The 22,320-nt window shown below is 37.9% G+C and overlaps 1 protein-coding gene across 1 annotated transcript in view; it reads left to right on the forward strand.

Annotated features, from left to right (window-relative positions):
• LOC102276917 (glycerophosphodiester phosphodiesterase domain-containing protein 4) overlaps nt 1-22,320 on the forward strand; it is a 152,020-nt gene that overhangs the window by 52,007 nt on the left and 77,693 nt on the right. The window contains exons 5-9 of the mRNA XM_005896942.2: nt 1,071-1,169; nt 1,241-1,334; nt 2,175-2,252; nt 3,042-3,187; nt 3,548-3,630. Coding sequence (XP_005897004.2) covers nt 1,071-1,169; nt 1,241-1,334; nt 2,175-2,252; nt 3,042-3,187; nt 3,548-3,630 — 500 coding nt within the window. The remainder of the gene's footprint in view (nt 1-1,070; nt 1,170-1,240; nt 1,335-2,174; nt 2,253-3,041; nt 3,188-3,547; nt 3,631-22,320) is intronic.

The following is a 22,320-nucleotide window of genomic DNA, read 5'->3' on the forward strand; positions in this document are numbered from 1 at the left end:
GAGTAAGATCACAGAATCACATGAGATTCATGTGAGTCTGATTTGTCTATTAAAGTTTGTATTGTGATGCATTTTTTGCTGATAAGTTATTTAAGATTTTCACCTCTATGTGGATCTATATATAAAAGAGTTTGGACTGTAGTTTTTGCTTCCTATAATGTCCCTGTTGGCTTCAAAAAACAAGTTAGAGAAAATTCCCTCTTTATTCTCTGGGAGAGTTTGTTAAAGTTGAAATATTTCTTCCTTAAATGTTTGAAAAATTAACCATTGAAGGCAGCAAGACCCAGAGTTATTTTGTGAGTTATTAAAATACAGAATTATGGAAGGGAGGAAACCAAGCACTGTCTAGGAGCAACACAGATATAGAAAATTCTCTATTTGAAGGGAAGAAGTTAAAATTATATCTTCTTGGTCTCAGTGTTTACCTATGGCTAAATATAGTTTTCTGGCCAGCAGGTTTTTTCATCTGTTCACCAAATATTTATATAAAATTTACTGTGTCAGACATTCTAAAGACACCAAATATATAATCATAAACAAATATCATCCCTGATCTCATGAAGCTTATAGTCTATTTGGGGAAAACACATATTGAACAAAATACTGTTTACCTGAGATTGTATTGAGTCATATTAAAAAAAACCTGAATATTTGTAATGCTTATTTTTGAAACTGAATGAGACCTGCCAAGCAATGTTGAGGGCCAAGCAGACATGGAGATAATAAATCAGTAAAGGAATCAGACCACATAGCTGTGTAGGCTTTTTTTTTTTTCCAGCCATGCTGCATAAAGCAGCAAGGAAGGTAAATTATTAGATCCATGTACTGGCAACCCACTCCAGTACTCTTGGCTGGAAAATCCCATTGATGGAGGAGCCTCAGAGGCTACAGTCCATGGGGTGGCAAAGAGCTGGACATGACTGAGCGACTTCACTTCACTGTTAAAGAATGATTAGATTAAAAAGATGAGGTAATGAGGTCCCTGAAATTGTGAGTACATATGTTTCCCAAGGACAGTTCTGATCCAAGTTTAGTGCTTAGAAGTCAAGATATTCTTTTTATTTCTCCAGATCCTGATTCTGATAACAATTCTGTTTTGCTCATTTTTGTTATGGATTTTATTAACTTACTGGAAAGACACGTGGCTCACCATTGGGCTGTCATTGCAGGTAAGCACCATCCTTAGTTGTAGCCCTGTCTGTCCAGATGTGTTTAGGCTGACTTTTGAATTTTCTCCCAGATCTTTGCTTCCTACATACACCTGAGCAACATATCTGTGATGGTTTTGCTTTCGTGGCCTGTGGCCATCTACTTGATCCATTTGGAAGGAGAAAGTATGTCCTGTGGGTGGAACCTTTCCTGATTCTTCCAGCTCTGGCTTTAGCGAGTGTACTTCACTTAACCAAACAAGCTTGGTAGATAGCCAGCACTGTAGCTTTTTGAAATTCATTTAGCTTGTTACTTAGGCATGCTCCTTCTGGTCAAACTCACAACCCTACATGGACTGTCATAGCATTTCTCTGATCAAACATACCTTCTTCTAAAGAAGGATTCTCCTTCTAGAAAAATGAGAATTTCCTCCCTGTTATTATAGGTTGACTGCCTGGAAATAAATTGGAGTAGTTTTAGGGAGGGTAGAGGAAATTTTTAATTTTTTTTGAACAATGATGGTACAAGTCATAGTTCTTTTAGGTTGTATTCCAATACTACTATTTTCAACTTAAGAACCAGGTGGAGATATCCCCTGGATACATCTTAGTCCTTCAAAGCAGTCCCTGGTGAGTTCCTGTCACATCTGAGGACTTCCACAGAAGCAGAAATGTCTCCCTCTGCCCCTGTTTCCTCTCCATTCTTTGCCCTAATATTATGGAAACAAAGAATCAGAGCTGTATGTGAAACTATTTTGAGAATGGAGTTATCTCTCAGCGCCTTTACTGAGAAACTAGGAGGGCTTTCTGTCTCTCTTTTTTACTGATGGTTAGATAGGGAGTGCTTGTTGCCTGGGTTGTGCAAGAGTGCATGAAAGATAAAAACTTAACTGATAGTGCTGCCATTAGGTATTCATACATGTGGGTATGTGTACGTGGCCAGTGAATTTTAGGAAATTTTTTTTGGGAGCAAGAACTTAAAGGGGACAATAATGAATTCTTTCTTTTTCATTTCCTGAATTTTAGCTAGAATGAGAAGATTCCAGATTACAAGTATTGAAAGAAAAAGAAACAAGAGGTGTAACATGCACACAAAATTGAGAAGTTAGAGCTGGCAGATCTAAATTTGAAAGTGACATAGGTGGTAATTTTTAAATGTTCAAATGGGTAAAATCCTTAGAGTAAAAATCCTCTAAAATAATAAGTGTTGGGGAATGGCCAGTGATAACAAGTATTATGGTCAGGTTGTATGTGTGTGTGTCTCAAAGAGGGGTGGGAAGAGAGAAGTATCTATTATATACTGAGGATCTGTGACAAGTCAACACTGTCATATCAATTATATGAGATCGATGTTAGTAGCAAAATAGTGCCATTATTCAGAATGAAGAAAATGAAGACCAAAGAGGTTAAACAATGTGTGTGAGTTACAAAATTAGAAAATAGTAAATTCTGGCTTTGAATGTGGGGATTTCTTTCAACTAGTATCTCTTCCACTACCACCCTCTGTCTTCAATACGGGGTATTTTAGGCTGACCTTTAAGGGCTTGAGGGCTTTCTCAGAACCAACCAAACTCCTCCTCCTTCTTAGAAGTTATTCCTTAACATTCCCTCTCCTTCTCACCTCCTGTACAATTCATTCCCTTGTAAATTTGCATTTGTAATAATTTTCACTTAATAATAAACTTTTATTTGGATAACACTTTTTTTCATTTTCAAATCACTGAAAGAATACGGGGATGTGACAGAAATTGACAGTAAATCAGTGAGTCTACAGATGCAGTGAACCCATGTGCTGAGTATTTACTTACTGTTGTTTTGAGGATAGTTACTTGCTTGGGATGGTTCTCCATTCTTCCTTTCTTTTTTGTCACTTTCTCCTTCCAACTTTTTCAGCTTTACAAGTGGCTATTGGGTTGCCCTTTGTTCTTATACTTTTGTGTCTCTATGTGGTGCCATTTGGGATTTATTCTGCCTGCGTTCAAGAGAAGGATAAATTAGGGCCCAAGCCAAACTTCTTTGGACATAGAGGTGCACCCATGGTAGGTCTGAGCATGATGGATGTTGGTGAGTACAGGTGTGCATGGGTGTGGAGGGCACATCAGATCCTTGGAACTCCCTGGAAAAGTAAAGGAGTTGACTTGAGATGACAAGAAAAAAGAGTTAAATGTAGAGATTGGACTTGAACCCAGGTCACCTAATTCTCTGTCCATTTCTCTTTATTGTGACTCAGTGACATTGCCCCAGATGAGCAGAGTCTCCAAATCAGATTTGAATAAAGAGCCAAGGGAGCCAAACTCTCTTCCTAAAGTCTTTTCTTACTGGGCTCCCTCCCTACCCTAAAAGGGATGTCAGTAGAAAAGACTGTGAGATTAAAGGCCTGATGTCCTTTTCTTCCACAGCTGGGGCCTGAGAATACCATAATGTCCTTTGAGAAAGCTGTTGAATATGGGGCCCATGGACTGGAGAGTGATGTACAAATAAGGTAGGAAAGAAGGGACCAGAGTGGGAGGAGAAAAGACTAGTGGATGACTCCAGCCTGGCCCAAGCTGTAGAGAGGGCAAGCCCTGGGAGTTTCTCCCTTATTCTCCTGGCACATCTGCACATAACACAATACATGAATCACTTCTCCTTTACAAACCACGTCTCTGCATCTCTACATTCTCAATCACAGGCTTATAAATCACACACTCTATATAGTCTCCACACATAGCTCAAATTTGTCCTCCCTGCAAACATGCTTGCAGCTTACTTCTGTGTCCTACCTTAGCAATCTATTTAACTAACATTTTCTAGGCATTCCTACTATATCCTTCTTCTGAGTGCTAGTGAGAGGCAGATGAGTGAGACAGAGTCGTGCCTAAGAGCTGTTTGCAGTCAGTGAAGAGACATGGCATGTTTACAAATAAACACAGTATAGGACCATTTGTTGTGAGCGCCTTCCAGAGAAGAGTAAGGCAAATGCAGTGGAACCTCAGTGAAGGAGGAAGAGGCCACCTCTTTTGTGAAAAATGATCTGTGTGCTCAGAACAGTGTTTGGGTTGAGCCTTGAAGGCAAAATAGTATTTTCCCAAGCAGAGGTGGAGAACAAGAATATTCTGGGCAGAGGCAACAGCTTAGTCAAAGGTGTCCAAAGGAGGAATAGCAAGTTTGTAGATCTGTGAGCTGATCTGTATGGATGCCAAGAGTAGTCCACTTTGGGGACGTGAGGGGCCTATGTGAGGGGGAAGGTATGGCTGTAAGGCTGGCTGAGACTGGATCACAGAGATCCCTAAATGTGTACTGGGCAGCCATGGTAGGTTTTAGAGAACAGATTAGCTTATTGTTTAGAAGGACTTATCTGAGAATCTGTGAGGGAGAATCATCATGGATTTGGGCAGTAGGCTCTAGCAATGTCCAAGGGACAACAAAGGAAGACTTGGATCCTAGCAGGGACGAGGACAAATCCCATGCTTTTCTGTAGAATGTATGTCCTTGGGCAGCCGAAAGTAGAGACGAACCATCGGTTGGTTATATTAGAGAATGTGGCATGTACTACTCCCTTCCCAGCCTTCTGTGAGGCAAACAGAAAAGAAATGAACATCCTATTTCACAGTGAAGAACTGTGGTTTGAGCCTGAATTCAAAGAAGATAAATGTATTGCTGAGGACGTAAGGCTAGAATGTACATGATAAAGCCAGAATTAGAACTAGATTTCCTGACCCCAGACTAGGGCTCTTGACATTACCTAACAGTGATGTTACCCAGCTGTTCCATGTAAGCTATCTGAATCAGATTGAAACTGGATGTTCTTTCAGAGCTTCCCTTTCATTGTGCAAGTGCCTCATGGTCATGACCTAATGTGGTCATGGTGCTGAGACAGTGAGCTCCTGGCACATGGACTTTCTCTCTTGTGACTTCAACTTCAGTGTCGATGATCCTCCCAACACTTTAGTTTCTCTGTATGTTGATGTCTTCATTTCCAGTCTACTTCTACATACCTCCATCATCCATATTGATGGTCATAGTTTACACTTCATCATTAATAAAAATTGCATATCACTCAGTCTAGCCAGAACAGAAATACCGCAGCAGTACCTAGAACAGGAAAATGTAATATCAAGAATTACTAAGTAGTAAAAAGTTGTTAACTAATAAAAGAGGAAAACAGGACTGTGGAAATGCACAAGTAGCTCTATTAGAACTTCTACACATTCTACCCTATTCTTTCCAAGATTTACAAACACATGAAAAAAAAAATTAAAAACTGGAAAAAATTCACCAAACTTCTGACAAAAGACTCTGAAAGGTGAAGAAATGAAGGTGGACTGCCTGGGTTTGTAAGACTGAAGGAACTTGCTAGTATTAAAGCAAGTTTCCCTGTTGGTTATTTTGTTATTTTCCTCATATATCCTGACATGACCTCTGAAGAGACCTGTACAGAAACACCTACAGATGCATAGGGGAAAAAAAAAAAGCCTCACAAAAATCTGCTTTTTGTAGCCAGACAATTGGCATTAGGGTCACCCAGCAGGCTATAAATGTTTTGACCATACCTGTCCTACTCAGGGCAACACCACAGAAAAGCACTCTCCTCTCTCTCACAGCTTGAGGCTGTGGCCCTGAAGGGTATGAGCAGATCCCTGTAATGACTCCTGCCCTTATGTCAGAGGTGGTACTCTCTGGTCTCTGCCCACTTAAGAGGAGAGGGAGGATTACTGAGAGATGTTTTCTAGAGAAAGTGATTTTTTTCTGGTAAAATATATTTAGCATAAAACTTACCATGTTAACCATTAAACAGTTGTTTTTTTTTTAATTGGAGTGTATTTGGGCTTCCCAGGTGGTGCTAGTGGTAAAGAACCCACCTGCCAATGCAGGAGACTTAAGAGATTTGGGTTCAATCCCTGAGTTGGGAAGATGCCCTGGAGAAGGGCATGGCAACCCACTCCAGTGTTCTTGCCTAGAGAATCCCATGGACAGAGGAGGTTGGCAGGCTACAGTCCGTAGGGTTGCAAAGAGTCTGACATGTCTGAAGTGACTTAGCACTCACTGTTGATTTGCAGTGTTGTGTTAGTTTCAGGTGAATCTGGTATACATATACATTTATCTACTTTTTTTATTGTTTACTCACTAAGTCATGTCTGACTCTTTTGTGACCCCATGGACTGTAGCCCACCAGGCTCCTCTGTCCATGAGATTTCCCAGGCAAGAATTCTGGAGTTGATTGCCATTTCCTTCTCTAGGGTATCTTCCTGACCCAGGGATCAAACCCACATCTCTAGCTTTGCAGGCAGATTCTTTACCACCAGAGAAGCCCAATCTACTTTTTAGTGTACAGTTTAATGACATTCAGTATATTCACCTTGTTTTGCTACCATCACCACCATCCGTCTCTACAACTTTTCATCTTCTCAAGCTGAAACTCTGTACCTGTTCAATAAAAGCTCCTTCATCTCCCCTCCACCCAAATTCTGACAACCACTATCCTATTTTTCTCTATAAATTTAACTATTTTAGTTATCTCATATAATTGTTCAACATTAGTCTATGTCTGACTCCTTTCACTTTGAAAGTGAGTGAACTGAAAGTCGCTTAGTCTTCTCCGACTTTTTGTGACCCCATGGCTATACAGTCCATGGGATTCTCGAGGCCAGAATACTGGAGTGGGTAGCCTTTCTCTTCTCTAGGGGATCTTCCCAACCCATGGATCAAACCCAGGTCTCCTGCATTGCAGGTGGATTCTTTGCCAGCTGAGCTACAAGGGAAGCCCAAAGGGATGAAAGTGAAAGTCACTCAGTCATCTCCGACTCTGTGACTCCATGGACTGTACAGTCCATAGAATTCTCCAGGCCAGAATACTGGAGTGGGTAGCCTTTCCCTTCTCCAGGGGATCTTCCCAACCCAAGGATTGAACCCAGGTCTCCCGCATTGCAAGCAGATTCTTTACCAGCTCAGCTACCAGGCAAATTTGTCATTTGCCGAATGACAAATTCATCTATACTGTAAACAGATGACAGAATTTCCTTCTTTTTAAAAAATTCTGTTAAAAAGCATATAAAATTGACCATCATAGACGTCTTTAAGTATCCAGTTCAGTAATGTTAAGTATATACACATTGCTGCGAAACAAATCTCTGGAACTTTTTTGTCTTGCAGATCTGAAATCCTGTAGCCATTAAACAACTTCCCTTTCCTTCTTCAGTTCTGGATAACCATCTTTCTACTTTCTGTTTCTATGAATTTGACTATCTTAGATACCACATATAGGTGGAACCATACAGTATTTATCTTTTTGTGACTGTTTTATTTAATTTAACATAATGTCTTCAAGGTTCATCCATGTTGTGGCATGCAACAGAATTTCCATCCTTTTTTAGACTGAATAATATTCTAATGTATATATATGCCACATTTTGCTTATCCATTTATTTGCTGAAAACATTTGGTTTTCTTCCACCTCTTGGCTATTTTGAATAATGCTACTATGAACATGAACGTACAACTATCTTTTAAAGAACCTTCTTTCAGTCTTTTTAGTATATACCCCAAAGTGGAATTGCAGGATCACACAATAATTCTGTATTTAATTTTTGGAGGCACTACCATACTGGAGAAAGGAAGTCTAAAAACCTGTATATAAATCTTGTGCAGCTCTTCATATAACATGTATGTGAAACTACACAGACATAACAGAGTAGAAGATTTAATAATTAAACATTGGTTTGGAATACCATCCATGTTTTAGATTGACCTCTGGGTAGTACATAAAGACTAGAGAAGCATTACAAAGCCTCTTTGAAAACTAAATTGTAATTTGAACCACAGCCTATAAGCATGAACCAGGACATGTATTTTTGAACCAAAATAGGTTAACTAACTGTTAAATGCAATTTCAACAGGAACCAGAATCTCTAAATATTCTTAATGGCTAGGATATGATCCAAAATTTTCATCATACCAAAACTTATAAAAATCTCAACTTGAGCAAGAAAGGGTAATTAATAGATGTCAACAGCAAAAGAAAGAGGTGTTGGAATTATTTTCTTAAAAAAAATTAAAGCACCTATCATAAAATTTCTCTAACAGAGAATTATGATGCTAAGAGCCAACTCACTAGAAGAGACCCTGATGCTGGGAAAGATAGAAGGCAGGAGGAAAAGGGAATGGCAGAGGATGAAATGGTTGGACACCAACCACTGGGTGGACACGAGTTTCAGCAAACTCCAGGAGATGGCGAAAGTCAGGGAAGCCTGGTGTGCTGTAGTCCATGGGGATGCAAAGAGTTGGACAAAGTAAGTGAAAGTTGCTCATTCATGTCCGACTCTTTGCGACCCCATGGAGAAGTCCATGGAATTCTGCAGGCCAGAATATTGGAGTGAGTAGCTATTCCCCCCCCAGGGGATCTTCCCAACCCAGGGATCGAACCCGGTCTCCCACATTCCTGGCAGATTCTTTACCATCTGAGCCACCAGGGAAACCCAGACAAATATCTGACAAAGTTAGTACCTAAGACTCACTCTGTGCTTAGTCACTCAGTCATGTCTCACTCTTTGTGACCCCATGGACTATAGCCCAAGAGTTGTGCGTGACTTAGTGAATGAAAAGCAACAAATAGATAGATTAAAATAAAAGAATGGAAAAAATATACAAGTCAGAGATGGAGTAGTTATATTAATATTTGACAAACTAAACTTCAGAGCAAAGAAAAACAGAAGAAACAAGGGGCATTACACAATGACTTTAAAACAGTAAATTCATCAAGAAGACATAACAATTCTGAATGTGTATGAACCCAAGAATAGAGCTCCAATGTACATAAAGCAAATGCAACAAATCTAAAGGAGAAATAAATAAACCTATAACTATAGTTGAGAACAACACCACCTTTCTCTTAGTAATTGATGTAAAGACTAAACAAAACTACTAAAGATACAAGATGGTGCTGAACTATGCCATCAGCCAACAGGATCTACGTGACACTGATAGAAAACTCAGTGCAGGAACAGCAGAAGATGTGTTCTTTCCCAGTGTCTGCAAATCATATAATATACACTGTATCCTGCCCCCCCAAAAAAAAACCCTCAGCAAATTTAAACGTACTGAAATCATACAGAATGAGTTCTCTGGCCACAACAGAATCACACTAGAAATGAATAACAAAGTTAATAAGAAAATCTCCATACACTCGGTAACTAAACAAACCCAATTCTAGATAATTCATGAGCTAAAGAGAATGTCTCCTGTGTTTGACATGTGATTTGCAAAAATTTAATTCTGTTGTGAGTTCTCTTTCATTTTCTTGATGCCTTTTGATTTTGACAAAGACGCAGGGCAATTCATTGACCAATGCCTCACACTATATATATATATATATATATATATATATAAAGTTAACTCAAAGAGTTGGACACGACTGAGCAACTGAACTGAACTGAACTCAAAATGGATCAGTGACATAAATGTAAGAGGGGAAAGCATAAAACTCTTAGAAGAAAATACAAGGGTAAATCATGATCTTGGATTTCAGAGTGAATAATAGCCAAACTTAGAAACAAACCAAGGATCTATCAGCAAGTGAATTAATAAATAAAATATGGTGTGTATATATATTTTCATATATATATATATAAAACAATATTATTCAGCCATAAAAATGGATAAGGTCTGCTACGACAGGGTTGTTACAATATGGATGAACCTTGAAATCAATGTGAAAGTGAAAGTCACTCAGTTGTGTTCAACTCTTTGCAACCATGGAATTTTCCAGGCCAGAATCCTGGAGTGGGTAGCCTTTCCCTTCTCTAAGGGACCTTCCTGACCCAGGGATTGAACCCAGGTTTCCCTCATTGCATGCAGATTCTTTACCAACTGAGCTATCAGGGAAGATGGAAACAATACGCTAAGGTGAAACTAGCTAGAAATAAAAAGATACAGTATAACTCTGTGTGTATGAAATATCTACAGTAGGCAAATTTATAGAGACAGAAAGTAAACTAAAGTTACCAGGAGAGAGGGATCGAGGGCTGGGGAGTTACTTAATGGTTACAGAGCTTCTGTTTGCAGTAATAGAAAGTTTTAGAAATAGATAGTATTGATGTTTGTATAACATTGTGTATGCAAGCAGTGCCACTGAATTGAATAGTTAAAATGCTCTTAAAATGGCAACTTTTATGTTTTATATATTTTACCACAATGAATATAAATGAAAAAAAGGTAAACACTGGAAGAAAAAACAGCCTTTTCAATGGAGTCCCAGAGCAACTGGACATCAGAAACAATAAAAGTGACTCTCAATCTAATCTTCATGGTCTAGAAGGGAAATAAGTACAAAAACTGAAAATTGATTATGGATTTAAACACAAAATATAGAATTAAAAAATATTTAGAAAACCAAAGTGGGGAAAATCTTTGGGATGTAGGGCTGGCAAAGCGTTCCTAGACTTTATACCAAAAGCACTATCCATGAAATGAAAAAAAAAAATCATAAAGGGATCTCAAAGTAAAACACTTCTGTTCTGTGAAAGATCTTTTGAGGAGGATAAAAAGAAAAGTATCAGATGAAGAGGCAATATTTGTAAAATATGTATCTGACAAAAGGCTTGTATCTAAAATATATAGGAAACATTGAAACTCAACAGGATAAAAAAATTCCAAACAACCCAGTTAGAAAATTCATGAACAGTCACTTTACCTGAAAGGATACACAGATAGCAAATAGGCACATGAAAAAATGTTCAACTTCATTAGATACTAGGAAAATGAAAACTTCTATCACTACTCACTTATCAGAATGGCTAAGTTTAACAAATAGTGATATCTCCTAATGATGGTGGATAAACTGGATCACTTACACATTACTGGTGAAAATGTAGAATGGTATAACTGCTCTGGTAAGTTTGGCACTTTCTTCAAATGCCAAATATGTACTTACCATACAACCCAGAAATCACACTACTGCAAATTTATTCCAGAGGGGGGAAAAATTGATGTTCATACAAAGAGCTTTATGTTAATGTTCATAGCAGCTTTATTTATAATGAGCAATATCTGCACAACCCCATCATTCTTCAAGAGGTTCAAACGGCCAAAAGACTATTGTATACACCTGTGCCTCTTTTGCTCTCTCGCATACAGAATTATCATTACCATCTTCCTAAATTCCATATATATGCGTTAGTATACTGTATTGGTGTTTTTCTTTCTGGCTTACTTCACTCTGTATAATAGGCTCCAGTTTCATCCACCTCATTAGAACTGATTCAAATGTATTCTTTTTAATGTCTGGAAGAATGGCATTGAAACATGTATAATATCATATAAGAAACGAATCGCCTGTCCAGGTTTGATGCAGGATACAGGATGCTTGGGGCTGGTGCACTGGGATGACCCAGAGGGATGGTACAGAGAGGGAGGTGGGAGGGGGGTTCAGGATGGGGAGCACGTGTACACCGGTGGCAGATTCATGTTGATGTATGGCAAAACCAATACAATATTGTAATTAACCTCCAAGTAAAATAAATAAATTTAAATTAAAAAAAAGAGGTTCAAGAGGTAAATGATCAAACTGTGTTATATCCATACCATGAAATAGTACTCAGCAATAAAAAGGAGTGATCTAGTGATACATGCAACAGTTTGGATGAGTCTCATGGGAACTGTGCTGCATGAAAAAAGCTACCCTCTAAAGGTTACATACTATATGCTTTCTTTACTATATAATTTTCAAAATGATAAAATTAAGTGATTGAAAATAAATCAGTGGTTGCCTGGAATGATGAAGGGAGAGAGCATGGTGGCTGTGGCTATAAATGATAAAAATTGCTCTCACATCTTTACTGCTTTGCCTCTTGACTGTGGTGGTTGTCACCTGAATCTGTCCATGTGATAAAATGAGCATGTACACATACAAGTACATGTAAAGCTAATGAAATCTGAATAAGATCAGTGATTTTATCAATATCTATTTCCTTGGAACATTGGACTACAGTCAAGACGTTACTGTTGGGGAAATCTCATCGTATTATTTCTTTTTTTCTTTTTTTAAATTTTTAAATTTTCTTTTTTATTTTATTTTTATTATTATTTTTTTTTTTTACAATATTGTATTGGTTTTGCCATACATCCACATGCATCTGCCACAGGTGTACACGTGTTCCCCATCCTGAACCCCCTCCCACCTCCCTCCCCATACCACCCCTCTGGGTCTTCCCAGTGCACCAGCCCCAAGCTTCCTGTATCCTGCATCGAACCTGGACTGGCGATTCATTTCTTATATGATATTATACATGTTTTAATGCCATTCTCCCAAATCATCCCCCCGTCCCTCTCCCACAGAGTCCAAAAGACTGTTCTGTACATCTGTGTCTCTTTTGCTGTCTCACATTTTCGTTACCATCTTTCTAAATTCCGTATATATGTGTTAGTATACTGTATTGGTGTTTTTCTTTCTGGCTTACTTCACTCTGTGACTTTGTTTTTTTTCTTCTTCTTATTTTCTTCAATATTGTATTTTTGACATGGTATTATTTCTTACAAACCCAAGTGAATCTACAGTTATCTCAAAATAGAAATTTTTAAACAGAAAAGAATTCCACCAGCTTAAAAAAAAACCCCAGACAATCTGATTCTAAAGTTTATAGGAAAGATAGGGGAACTAGGATAGCTATACCAATACTGATAAAGAAGAATAAAGTTAGAGGAATCACACTGTGTGATTTCAAGACATACTGTCTAGCCACAGTAATCTGAACAAGGCAGTGATAGAGAAGAATCAGACATGCAAATCAGTTCAACAGGATAGGGATTCCAGAAACAGATCCCAGTACATAAACCCGTGTGTGTGTTTTGTTTTGTTTTTTTAACCAAAGGTTGAAGATCAGTAAAATAAAGACGGTCTTTCTAATAAAAGGCGTTGGAACACGAACTTCCGTTTTGGAAGTGAGAGTAGAGGAGAACCTCATGCTTTACCTCATACCTTATACAAAAAGTAGCTCAAAATGAATAATAGATCTAAATGTAAAACTCCAAAACTTTGACAAGAAACCATAGGAAAAAAAATCTTTGTGAGCTTGCATTAGGTGAAGATATGACACTACAAACACGTTCCATAAAGAAAAATTGTAAAATTAAACTTTATGAAAATAAACATTTGTCTTTTGAAAGACCCTGTGAAGAAACAAAATGCAGACTGGGATAAAATATTTGCAAACCCATATGCAACATAGGACTTGTATGCAGAATATAAGAATTCTATCAACTGAACAGTAAAGAAACAAGCCCTTTATAAAGGGGGCTTCTAATGTTTTCTTGGCCCTTCACCCAAGAAAATACACAGATGGCAATCAAGAACATGAAAATATGGATAACATCATTAACCATTAGAGAAAAGCAAAGTCATAAGGTATCACTACACACAAATATAATGGTTGGAAAAAATATATTGGCTAGCAAATACTGGCAAGGATGCAGATAGCTGAATGAATCTCTTATATATTGTGGAGGATTGTAAAATAGTGTAGCCACTCTGAATTATAGTTTGGCAATTTCTTATAAACTTAAACATTCACTTACCATATTAGCCACATTTAAAAATTATTTATTTTTAATTGGAGGATAATTGTTTTACAATCTTGTCCTGCTTTCTGCCATACATCAACGTGAATCAGCCATAGGTATACATGTGTCCCCTCCTCTTTAATGACCCTCCCACTTCCCACCCCACCCACCCTTCTAAGTTGTCACAGAGCACCAGGTTTGAGCTCCTTGTATCATACAGCAAATTCCCACTGGCTATAAATTTTACATATAGTAAAATATATGTGTCAATGCTAGAGTCTCAATTTGTCTCACTTTCTCATTGCCTCACTGTGTCCACAAAGTCAGTTCTCTACTGTGGCCCTGCAAATAGGTTAATCAGTCCCAGTTCTCTAGATCCCATATATATGCATGAATATATGATATTTGTTTTTCTTTTTGTGACTTCACTCTGTATAACAATCTCTTAGGTTCATCCACTTCATTTGAATTGACTCAAATGTGTTCCTTGTTTCGGTTAAGTAACATTCTATTATATATATATACCACAGCTTCTTTATCCATTCATCTGTCAAAGGATCTAGGTTGCTTCCCAATCCTAGCTATTGAATGTTTGTACACATGTGTATGTGTATGTGGCCAGTGAATTTCAGGAAATGTTTCTGGGAGCAAGAACTTAAACGGGACAATGATGAACTCTTTTCTTTTTCATTTTCTGAATTTTACCTAGAATGAGAGGAAAACAGATTAAAAGTAGTGAAAGAAAAAGAAACAAAGAGGTGTAATATGCTCAAAGTTTACAGGTTAGAGCTGAAAGGACCTAGGTGGTAATTTAAAAATGTACAACTAATACCTAATACAAGCCTAATAAATGTATTTTTTAAAAATGAAAAAAAAATGTACAATGGTTGAAATCCTCAGAGGACTAAAATTGTTAAGTGTTGGGGAATGGCCAGTGATTACAGGTATTATGGTCAGGCTGGGGGTGTGTGTGTGTGTGTGTGTGTGTGTGTGTGTGTGTGTGTGTGTATGCTTAAGGGAGGGGTGGGGAAGAGAGAGAAGTACCTCTGAGGACCTGTGATAAGTCAGCACTGTCCTCTCAATTATATGGGATGCCTGTGTCTTTTTCAATCGTGGTTTTCTAAGATTTTATGCCCAGTAGTGGGATTGCTGGCTCATATCATAGTTTTATTCCTAGTGTTTTTACGGAAGTTCCATACTGTTCATCGTAGAGGCTGTATCAGTTTACATTCCTGCCAACAGTGCAAGAGGGTTCCTTTTTCTCCGCATTCTTTTCAGAATTCATTGTTTGTAGACTTTTTGATGATGGCCATTCTGACCAGTGCAAGGTGATACCTCATTGTAGTTTTGATTTTCATTTCTCTAATAATAAAATTTTCCTGTTTATTTTCCATCTGTTGTCTTTACAGTCTTTTTTTGGAGAAATATCTGTTTAGGTCTTCTGCCCACTTTTTGATTGCGTTGTTTTTCTGGTGCTGAGCTGCATGAGCTGCTTGTTTGTTTTGTAGATTAATACTTATCAGTTTCATTTGCTATTATTTTCTCCCATTCTGAGGGTTGTCTTTTCACCTTGTGTATAGTTTCCTTTGCTGTGCAAAAGCTTTTAACTTGAATTGGGTCCCAGTTGTTTATTTTTATTTTCATTACTCTAGGAGGTGGGTCCTAGAGGATCTTGCTGTGGTTTATGTCAAAGGGTGTTCAGCTGATGTTTTCCTCTATAAGTCTCACATTTTATTTGAGAGCTTTTGAAAAGTAGTTAATGGCCTTTTTAGTTAATTAAATACTTTAGATGTTTTATTTTATTTTTGTTTCTTTTTTATTATTCTTATTTTTTTTGCATATAAGCATCCAAATGTACTTTAATGTTGCTTCTATTTACAAAGAGCATAATATTAAAAAACCTGTTTCCCAGAATAATACAGGATCACTACAGCCCAGAGACTCCTCTCTTCCTAAGCAGTGTTGTGTTTATTCCATGCAAAAACAGAGCTGAAAGTTTAAATGGTTTTTTAATATTTAACTTACAGCCATTTTAGTTTTAAACTGCAGTTATAAATTTAATATATTTCATTTTTAGGTACCCAGTAGTCTGATTTCAATCTTTTCAGAATACTTAAGTAATTCATATAAATCTAACACATTAGATGAAAACTATATTGACTTTAATGCTTTTACATCTTTCAAATTATTTTGTAAATGTAGTAAGATTTTATTTTATAATCATAAATCTCAGTCAGTTGCTCTATTTAACATTTTAAATTGAAGTTACAAAGGTAAAATGGGCCCAAATATAAATTTACCTGAAATATTAAATGCCCAAAGATTTATTTTTTTAATTAATTAATTTTTAATTGAACGATAATTGCTTTGCAGAATTTTGTTATTTTCTGTCAAACCTCAACATGTATCAGCCATATATATGCCCCCTCCCTCTTGAACTTTCTTCCCATCTCCATCCCCAATCCATCCCTGTAGGTTGACACAGAGCCCCTGTTTGAGTTTCCTGAGCCATGCGGCAAATTCCCATTGACTATCTATTTTACATATCTAAATACACAGGTTTCTTAAGCATAGTACTAATAACATAGATATGACTGTTTTAAACATATGTACTTTTAATTCTGCATCTTTCCACTTTTAGATATACTTATTCACCAGAAAAACAAATGTCATCTGTGTTGGTTTCCTAGGGGAATATATTATGGTGGCCTTTATTTTATTTCAATTTTTAAAAATTATGGGAAAAAAAAAAACATAAAATGTTCCATTCAGTTCAGTTGCCCAGTCATGTCTGACTCTTTGCAACCCCATGCACTGCAGCATGCCAGGCTTCCCTGTCCATCACCAACTCCTGGAGCTTACTCAAACTCATGTCCATCAAATGGGTGATGCCATCCAACCATCTTATACTCTGTTGTTCCCTTCTCCTCCAGCCTTCAATCTTTCCCAGCATCAGGGTCTTTTCCAATGAGTCAGTTTTTTACATTAGGTGGCCAAAGTATTGGATTCATCATCAGTCCTTTCAATGAATATTCAGGACTGATTTCCTTTAGGATTGACTGGTTTGATCTCCTTGCAGTCCAAGGTACTATCAAGAGTTTTCTCCAATGACACAGTTTGAAAGCACCAATTATTTGGCACTCAGCTTTTTTTATGGTCCAACTCTCACATCCATACTTGACTACTAGAAAAACCATAGCTTTGACTAGATGGACCTTTGTTGGAAAAGTAATGCCTCTGCTTTGTAATATGCTATCTAGGTTAGTCATAGCTTTTATTCCAAGGAACAAGCATCTTTTTATTTCATGTCTGCAGTCACAATCTGCAATGATTTTGGAACCCAAGAAAATAAAGTCTGTCACTGTTTCCATTGGTTCCCCATCTATTTACTATGACATGATCCTTGTTTTTTGAATGTTGAGCTTTAAGACAGCTTTTTCTCTCTCCTGTTTCATTTTCATCAAGAGGCTCTTTAGTTCCTCTTTGCTTTTTGCCATAAGAATGGTGTCATCTGCATATCTGGGATTATTGATATTTCTCCCAGCAATCTTGATTCCAGCTTATGCCTCATCCAGCCTGACATTTTGCATGATGTACTCTGCATAGAAGTTAAATAAGCAGGGTGACAATATACAGCCTTGATGTACTCCTTTCCCAATTTGGAACCAGTCTGTTGTTCCATGTGTGGATCTAACTGTTGCTTCTTGACATGCATACAGATTTCTCAGGAGGCATGTAAGGTGGTCTGCTATTCCCATCTCTTGAAGAATTTTCCACACTTTGTTGTGATCCACACAGTCAAGGCTTTGACATAGTCAGTGCAGCAGATGTAGGTATTTTTTTGGAACTCTCTTGCTTTTTCCATGATCCAGCGGATGTTGGCAATTTGATCTCTGGTTCCTCTGCATTTTCTAAAACCAGCTTGAACATCTGGAAGTTCATGGTTCACGTATTGCTGAAGCCTGGCTTGGAGAATTTTGAGCATTACTTTACTAGCATGTGAGATGAGTGCAATTGTACAGTAGTTTGAGCATTCTTTGGCATTGCCTTTCTTTGGGATTGGAATGAAAACGGAGGCTGGGCGTTTTCCAGTCCTGTGGCCACTGCTGAGTTTTCCAAATTTGCTGGCATATTGAGTGCAGCACTTTCATAGCATCATCTTTCAGGATTTGAAACAGGTCAACTGGAATTCCATCACCTCCACTAGCTTTCTTCGTACTGATGCTTCTTAAGGCCCACTTGACTTCAGACTCTAGGTTGTCTGGCTCTGTGTGAGTCATCACAGTATTATGGTTATCTGGGTCATGAAGACCTTTTTTGTATAGTTCTTCTGTGTATTCTTCCCACCTCTTGTTAATATCTTCTGCTTCTGTGAGGTCCATACAATTTATGTCCTTTATTGTGCCCATCTTTGCATGAAATATTCCCTTGGTATCTCTAATTTTCTTGAAGAGATCTCTAGTCTTTCCCATTCTATTGTTTCCTCTATTTCTTTGCATTGATCACTGAGGAAGGCTTTTTATTATCTCTCCTTGATATTCTTTGGAACTCTGCATTCAAATGGATATCTTTTCCTTTCTCCTTTTACTTTAGCTTCTCTTCTTTTCTCAGTTCTTTGTAAAACCTCGTCAGACAACCATTTTGCCTTTTTGCATTTCTTTTTCTTGGGGATGGTCTTGATGATTGCTTCCTATACAATGTCATAAACCTTTGTCCATAGTTTTTCAAGCACTCTGTCTATCAGATGTAATCCCTTGAATCTATCACTTCTACTGTATAACTGTAAGGGATTTAATTTAACTGAATGGTCTAGTGGATTCCCTACTTTCTTCAATATAAGTCTGAATTTTGCAATAAGGTGTTCATGATCTGAGCCACAGTCAGCTCCAGGTCTTGATTTTGCTGACTGTATAGAGCTTCTCCATCTTTGGCTGCAAAGAATATAATCAATCTCATTTTGGTATTAACCATCTGGTGATGCCAAAGCAAAAACAACACCCAGTTGTGGAAGTGACTGATGATGGAATTAAAGTCCAATGCTGTAAAGAACATAGGAAATCTGCAATATTAGGTCTATGAATCAAGGTAAATTGGAAGTGGTCAAACAGGAGGTGGCAGGAGTGAACATGGACATTTTAGAAATCAGTGAACTAAAATGGACTGGAATGGGTGAATTTAATTCAGGTGACCATTATATCTACTACTGTGGGCAAGAATAGTCAACAGAAGAGTCCAAAATGCAGTACTTGGGTGCAATCTCAAAAACAACAAAATGACCCCCATCTTAATAATTTTTAAATGCATGCTTTAGTGGTGTTTTATATATATATATATATATATTTTATATATATATGTATATATTTATATTTATATTTTAGCCTTGTCTAACTCAATGAAACTATGAGCCATGCCTTGTAGTGCCACCCAAGATGGATGGGTCATGGTGGAGGATTCTGACAAAACGTGGTCCACTGGAGAAGGGAATGGCAAACAACTTCAGTATTCTCACCTTGAGAACCCCATGAACAGTATGAAAAGGCAAAAAGATAGGACCTTGAAAGATGAATTCCCCAGCACGGTAGGTGCCCAAAATGCTAAGGGAGATAAGTGGAGAAATACCTCTAGAAAGAGAAGAGATAGAGGCAAAGCAAAAACAACACCCAGTTGTGGATGTGACAGGTGATGGAAGTAAAGTCTGATGTTGTAAAGAGCAATATTCCTTGGAAACCTGGAATGTTAGGTTGATGAGTCAAGGCAAATTGGAAGTGGTCAAACAGGAGATGGCAAGAGTGAACACTGACATTTTAGGAATCAGTGAACTAAAAAGGGCTGGGATGGGTGAATTTAACTCAAATGACCATTATATTTACTACTATGGGAAAGAATCCCTTAGAAGAGCTGGAATAGCCCTCATAGTAAACAAGAGAGTCTGAAATGCAGTACTTGGATGGAATCTGAAAAACAACAGAATGATCTCTCTTCATTTCCAACACAAACCATTCAATATAACAGTCATCCAAGTCTATGCCCTGACCACTAATGCTGAAGAAGCTGAAGTTTAACAGTTTTATGAAGACCTACAAGACGTTCTAGAACTAACACCCCCAAAATATGTCCTTTTCATGATAGGGGACTGGAATGCTAAAGTAGGAAGTCAAGAGATACCTGAAGTAACAGGCAAATTTGGCCTTAGATTACAAAATGAAGCAGGTCAAAGGCTAACAGAGTTTTGCCAAGAGAACACACTGGTCATAGTAAGCAATCTCTTCCAGCAACACAAGAGAAGTCTCTACACATGGACACACCAGATGGTCAGTACCAAAATGAGATTGATTATATTCTTTGCAGTCAAAGATGGCGAAGCTCTGTACAGTCAGCAAAAACAAGACTAGGAGCTGAGTGTGGCTCATTTTGAACTCCTTATTGCCAATTCAAACTTAAATTGAAGAAAGTAGGGAAAACCACTAGACCATTCAGGTATGATCTAAATCAAATCCTTTATGATTATACAGTGGAAGTGACCAATAGATTCAAGAGATTAGATGTGATAGAGTGCATGAAGAACTATAGGTGGAGGTTCATGACATTGTACAAGAGGCAGTGATAAAGAGGATCCCCAGGAAAAAGAAATGAAAAATGGTAAAAAGTTGTCTGAGAAGGCCTTACAAATAGCTGAGAAAAGAGAAGCTAAAGTAAAAGGAGAAAAGGAAAGATATACCCATTTGAATAAGGAGTTCCAAAAAATAGCAAGGAGAGATAAGAAAGTACTCCTCAGCGATCCATGCAAAGAAACAGAGAAAAACAATAGAATGGGAAACTTTAGAGTTCTCTTCAAGAAAACTGAGATACCAAGGGAACATTTCATGCAAAGTTGGGCACAATAAAGGACAAAAATGGTATGGGCCTAACAGAAGCAGAAGATATTAACAAGAGGTGGGAATAATACACAGAAGAACTGTACAAAAAAGATTTTCATGGCCCAGATAAACACGATGGTGTGATCACTCACCTTGAGCCGGACATCCTGGAGTCTGATGTCAAGTGGGCCTTAGGAAAGATCACTATGAAGAAAGCTAGTGGAGGTGATGGAATTCCAGTTGAGCTATTTCAAATTGTAAAAGATGATGCTGTGAAAGTGCTACACTCAATACGCCAGCAAATTTGGAAAACTTATCATTGGCCACAGGTCTGGAAAATGTCATTTTTCATTCCAATCCCAAAGAAAGGCAATGCCCAAGAATGTTGAAACTACAGCACAATTGTAGTCATCTCACATGCTAACAAAATAATGCTCAAAATTTTCTAAGCCAGGCTTCAGCAGTACATGAAGTATGAACTTCTAGATGTTCAAGCTTGATTTAGAAAAGGCAGAGGAACCAGAGATCAAATTGCCAACATCCGTTGGATCATTGAAAAAGTGAGAGTTCCAGAAAAACATCTACTTCTTTTTTACTGACTCCACCAAAGCCTTTGACTTGGTGGATCACAACAAAGTGGGGAAAATTCTTCAAGAGATGGCAGTACCAAAGCAAGTGACATGCCTCCTGAGAAATCTGTATGCAGGTCAAGGAGCAACAGAACTGTTCGTGGAACAACAGACCTGTTCCGCATTGGGAAAGGAGTACATCAAGGCTGTATATTGTCACCCTGATTATTTAACTTATATTCAGATTACATCATGCAAAATGCCAGGCTGGATAAAGTAGAAGCTGGAATAAAGATTTGTAGGAGAAATGTCACTAAGCTCCGATATGCAGATGACACCACCCTTATGGCAGAAAGCGAAGGACTAAAGAGCCTCTTAATGAAAGTGAAAGAGGAGAGTGAAAAAGTTGGCTTAAAGCTCAACATTCAGAAAACTAAGATCATGATCTCTGGTCCCATCCCTTCGTGGCGAATAGATGGGGAAACAATGGAAAAGTGAGAGATTTTATCTTTTTTGGCCAAAAGTCACTGCAGATGGTGACTGCAGCCATTATTTAAAAGATGCTTATTCCTTGGAAGAAAAGCTATGACTAACCTAGACAGCATATTACAAAGCAGTGACATTACTTTGCCAACAAAGGTCCATCTAGTCAAAGCTATGGTTTTTCCAGTAGTCATGTATAGATGTGAGAGTTGGACCATAAAGAAAGCTAAGCACCGAAGAATTGATGCTTTTGAACTGTGGTGTTGGAGAAGACTCTTGAGAGTCCCTTGGACTGCAAAGAGATCCAAGCAGTCAGCCCTCAGGAGATCAAACCAGTCAATCCTAAACGAAAATAGTCCTGAATATTCATTGGAAGGACTGATCCTGAAGCTGAAACTCCAGTTTTGGCTACCTGATGCAAAGAAGTGACTCATTTCAAAAGACCCTGATTCTGGGAAAGATTGAAGGCAGGAGGAGAAGGGGAGGGCAGAGGATGAGATGGTTGGATGGCATCACCAACTCAATGGACATGAGTTTGAGCAAGCTGTGGGAGCTGGAGATGGACAGGGAAGCCTGGCTTGTTGTGGTCCATGGGTCACAAAGAGTTGGACATGACTGAGTGACTGAACTGAATATATATATATTCTATATATATATACTATATATATATATATATGTATATAGTATATTATATGTATATATAATGTTGCCCAACCTTCAACCATTCATCTC

Source organism: Bos mutus, chromosome 29, assembly GCF_027580195.1.
Source record: "Bos mutus isolate GX-2022 chromosome 29, NWIPB_WYAK_1.1, whole genome shotgun sequence".
Lineage (NCBI taxonomy): Eukaryota > Metazoa > Chordata > Mammalia > Artiodactyla > Bovidae > Bos > Bos mutus.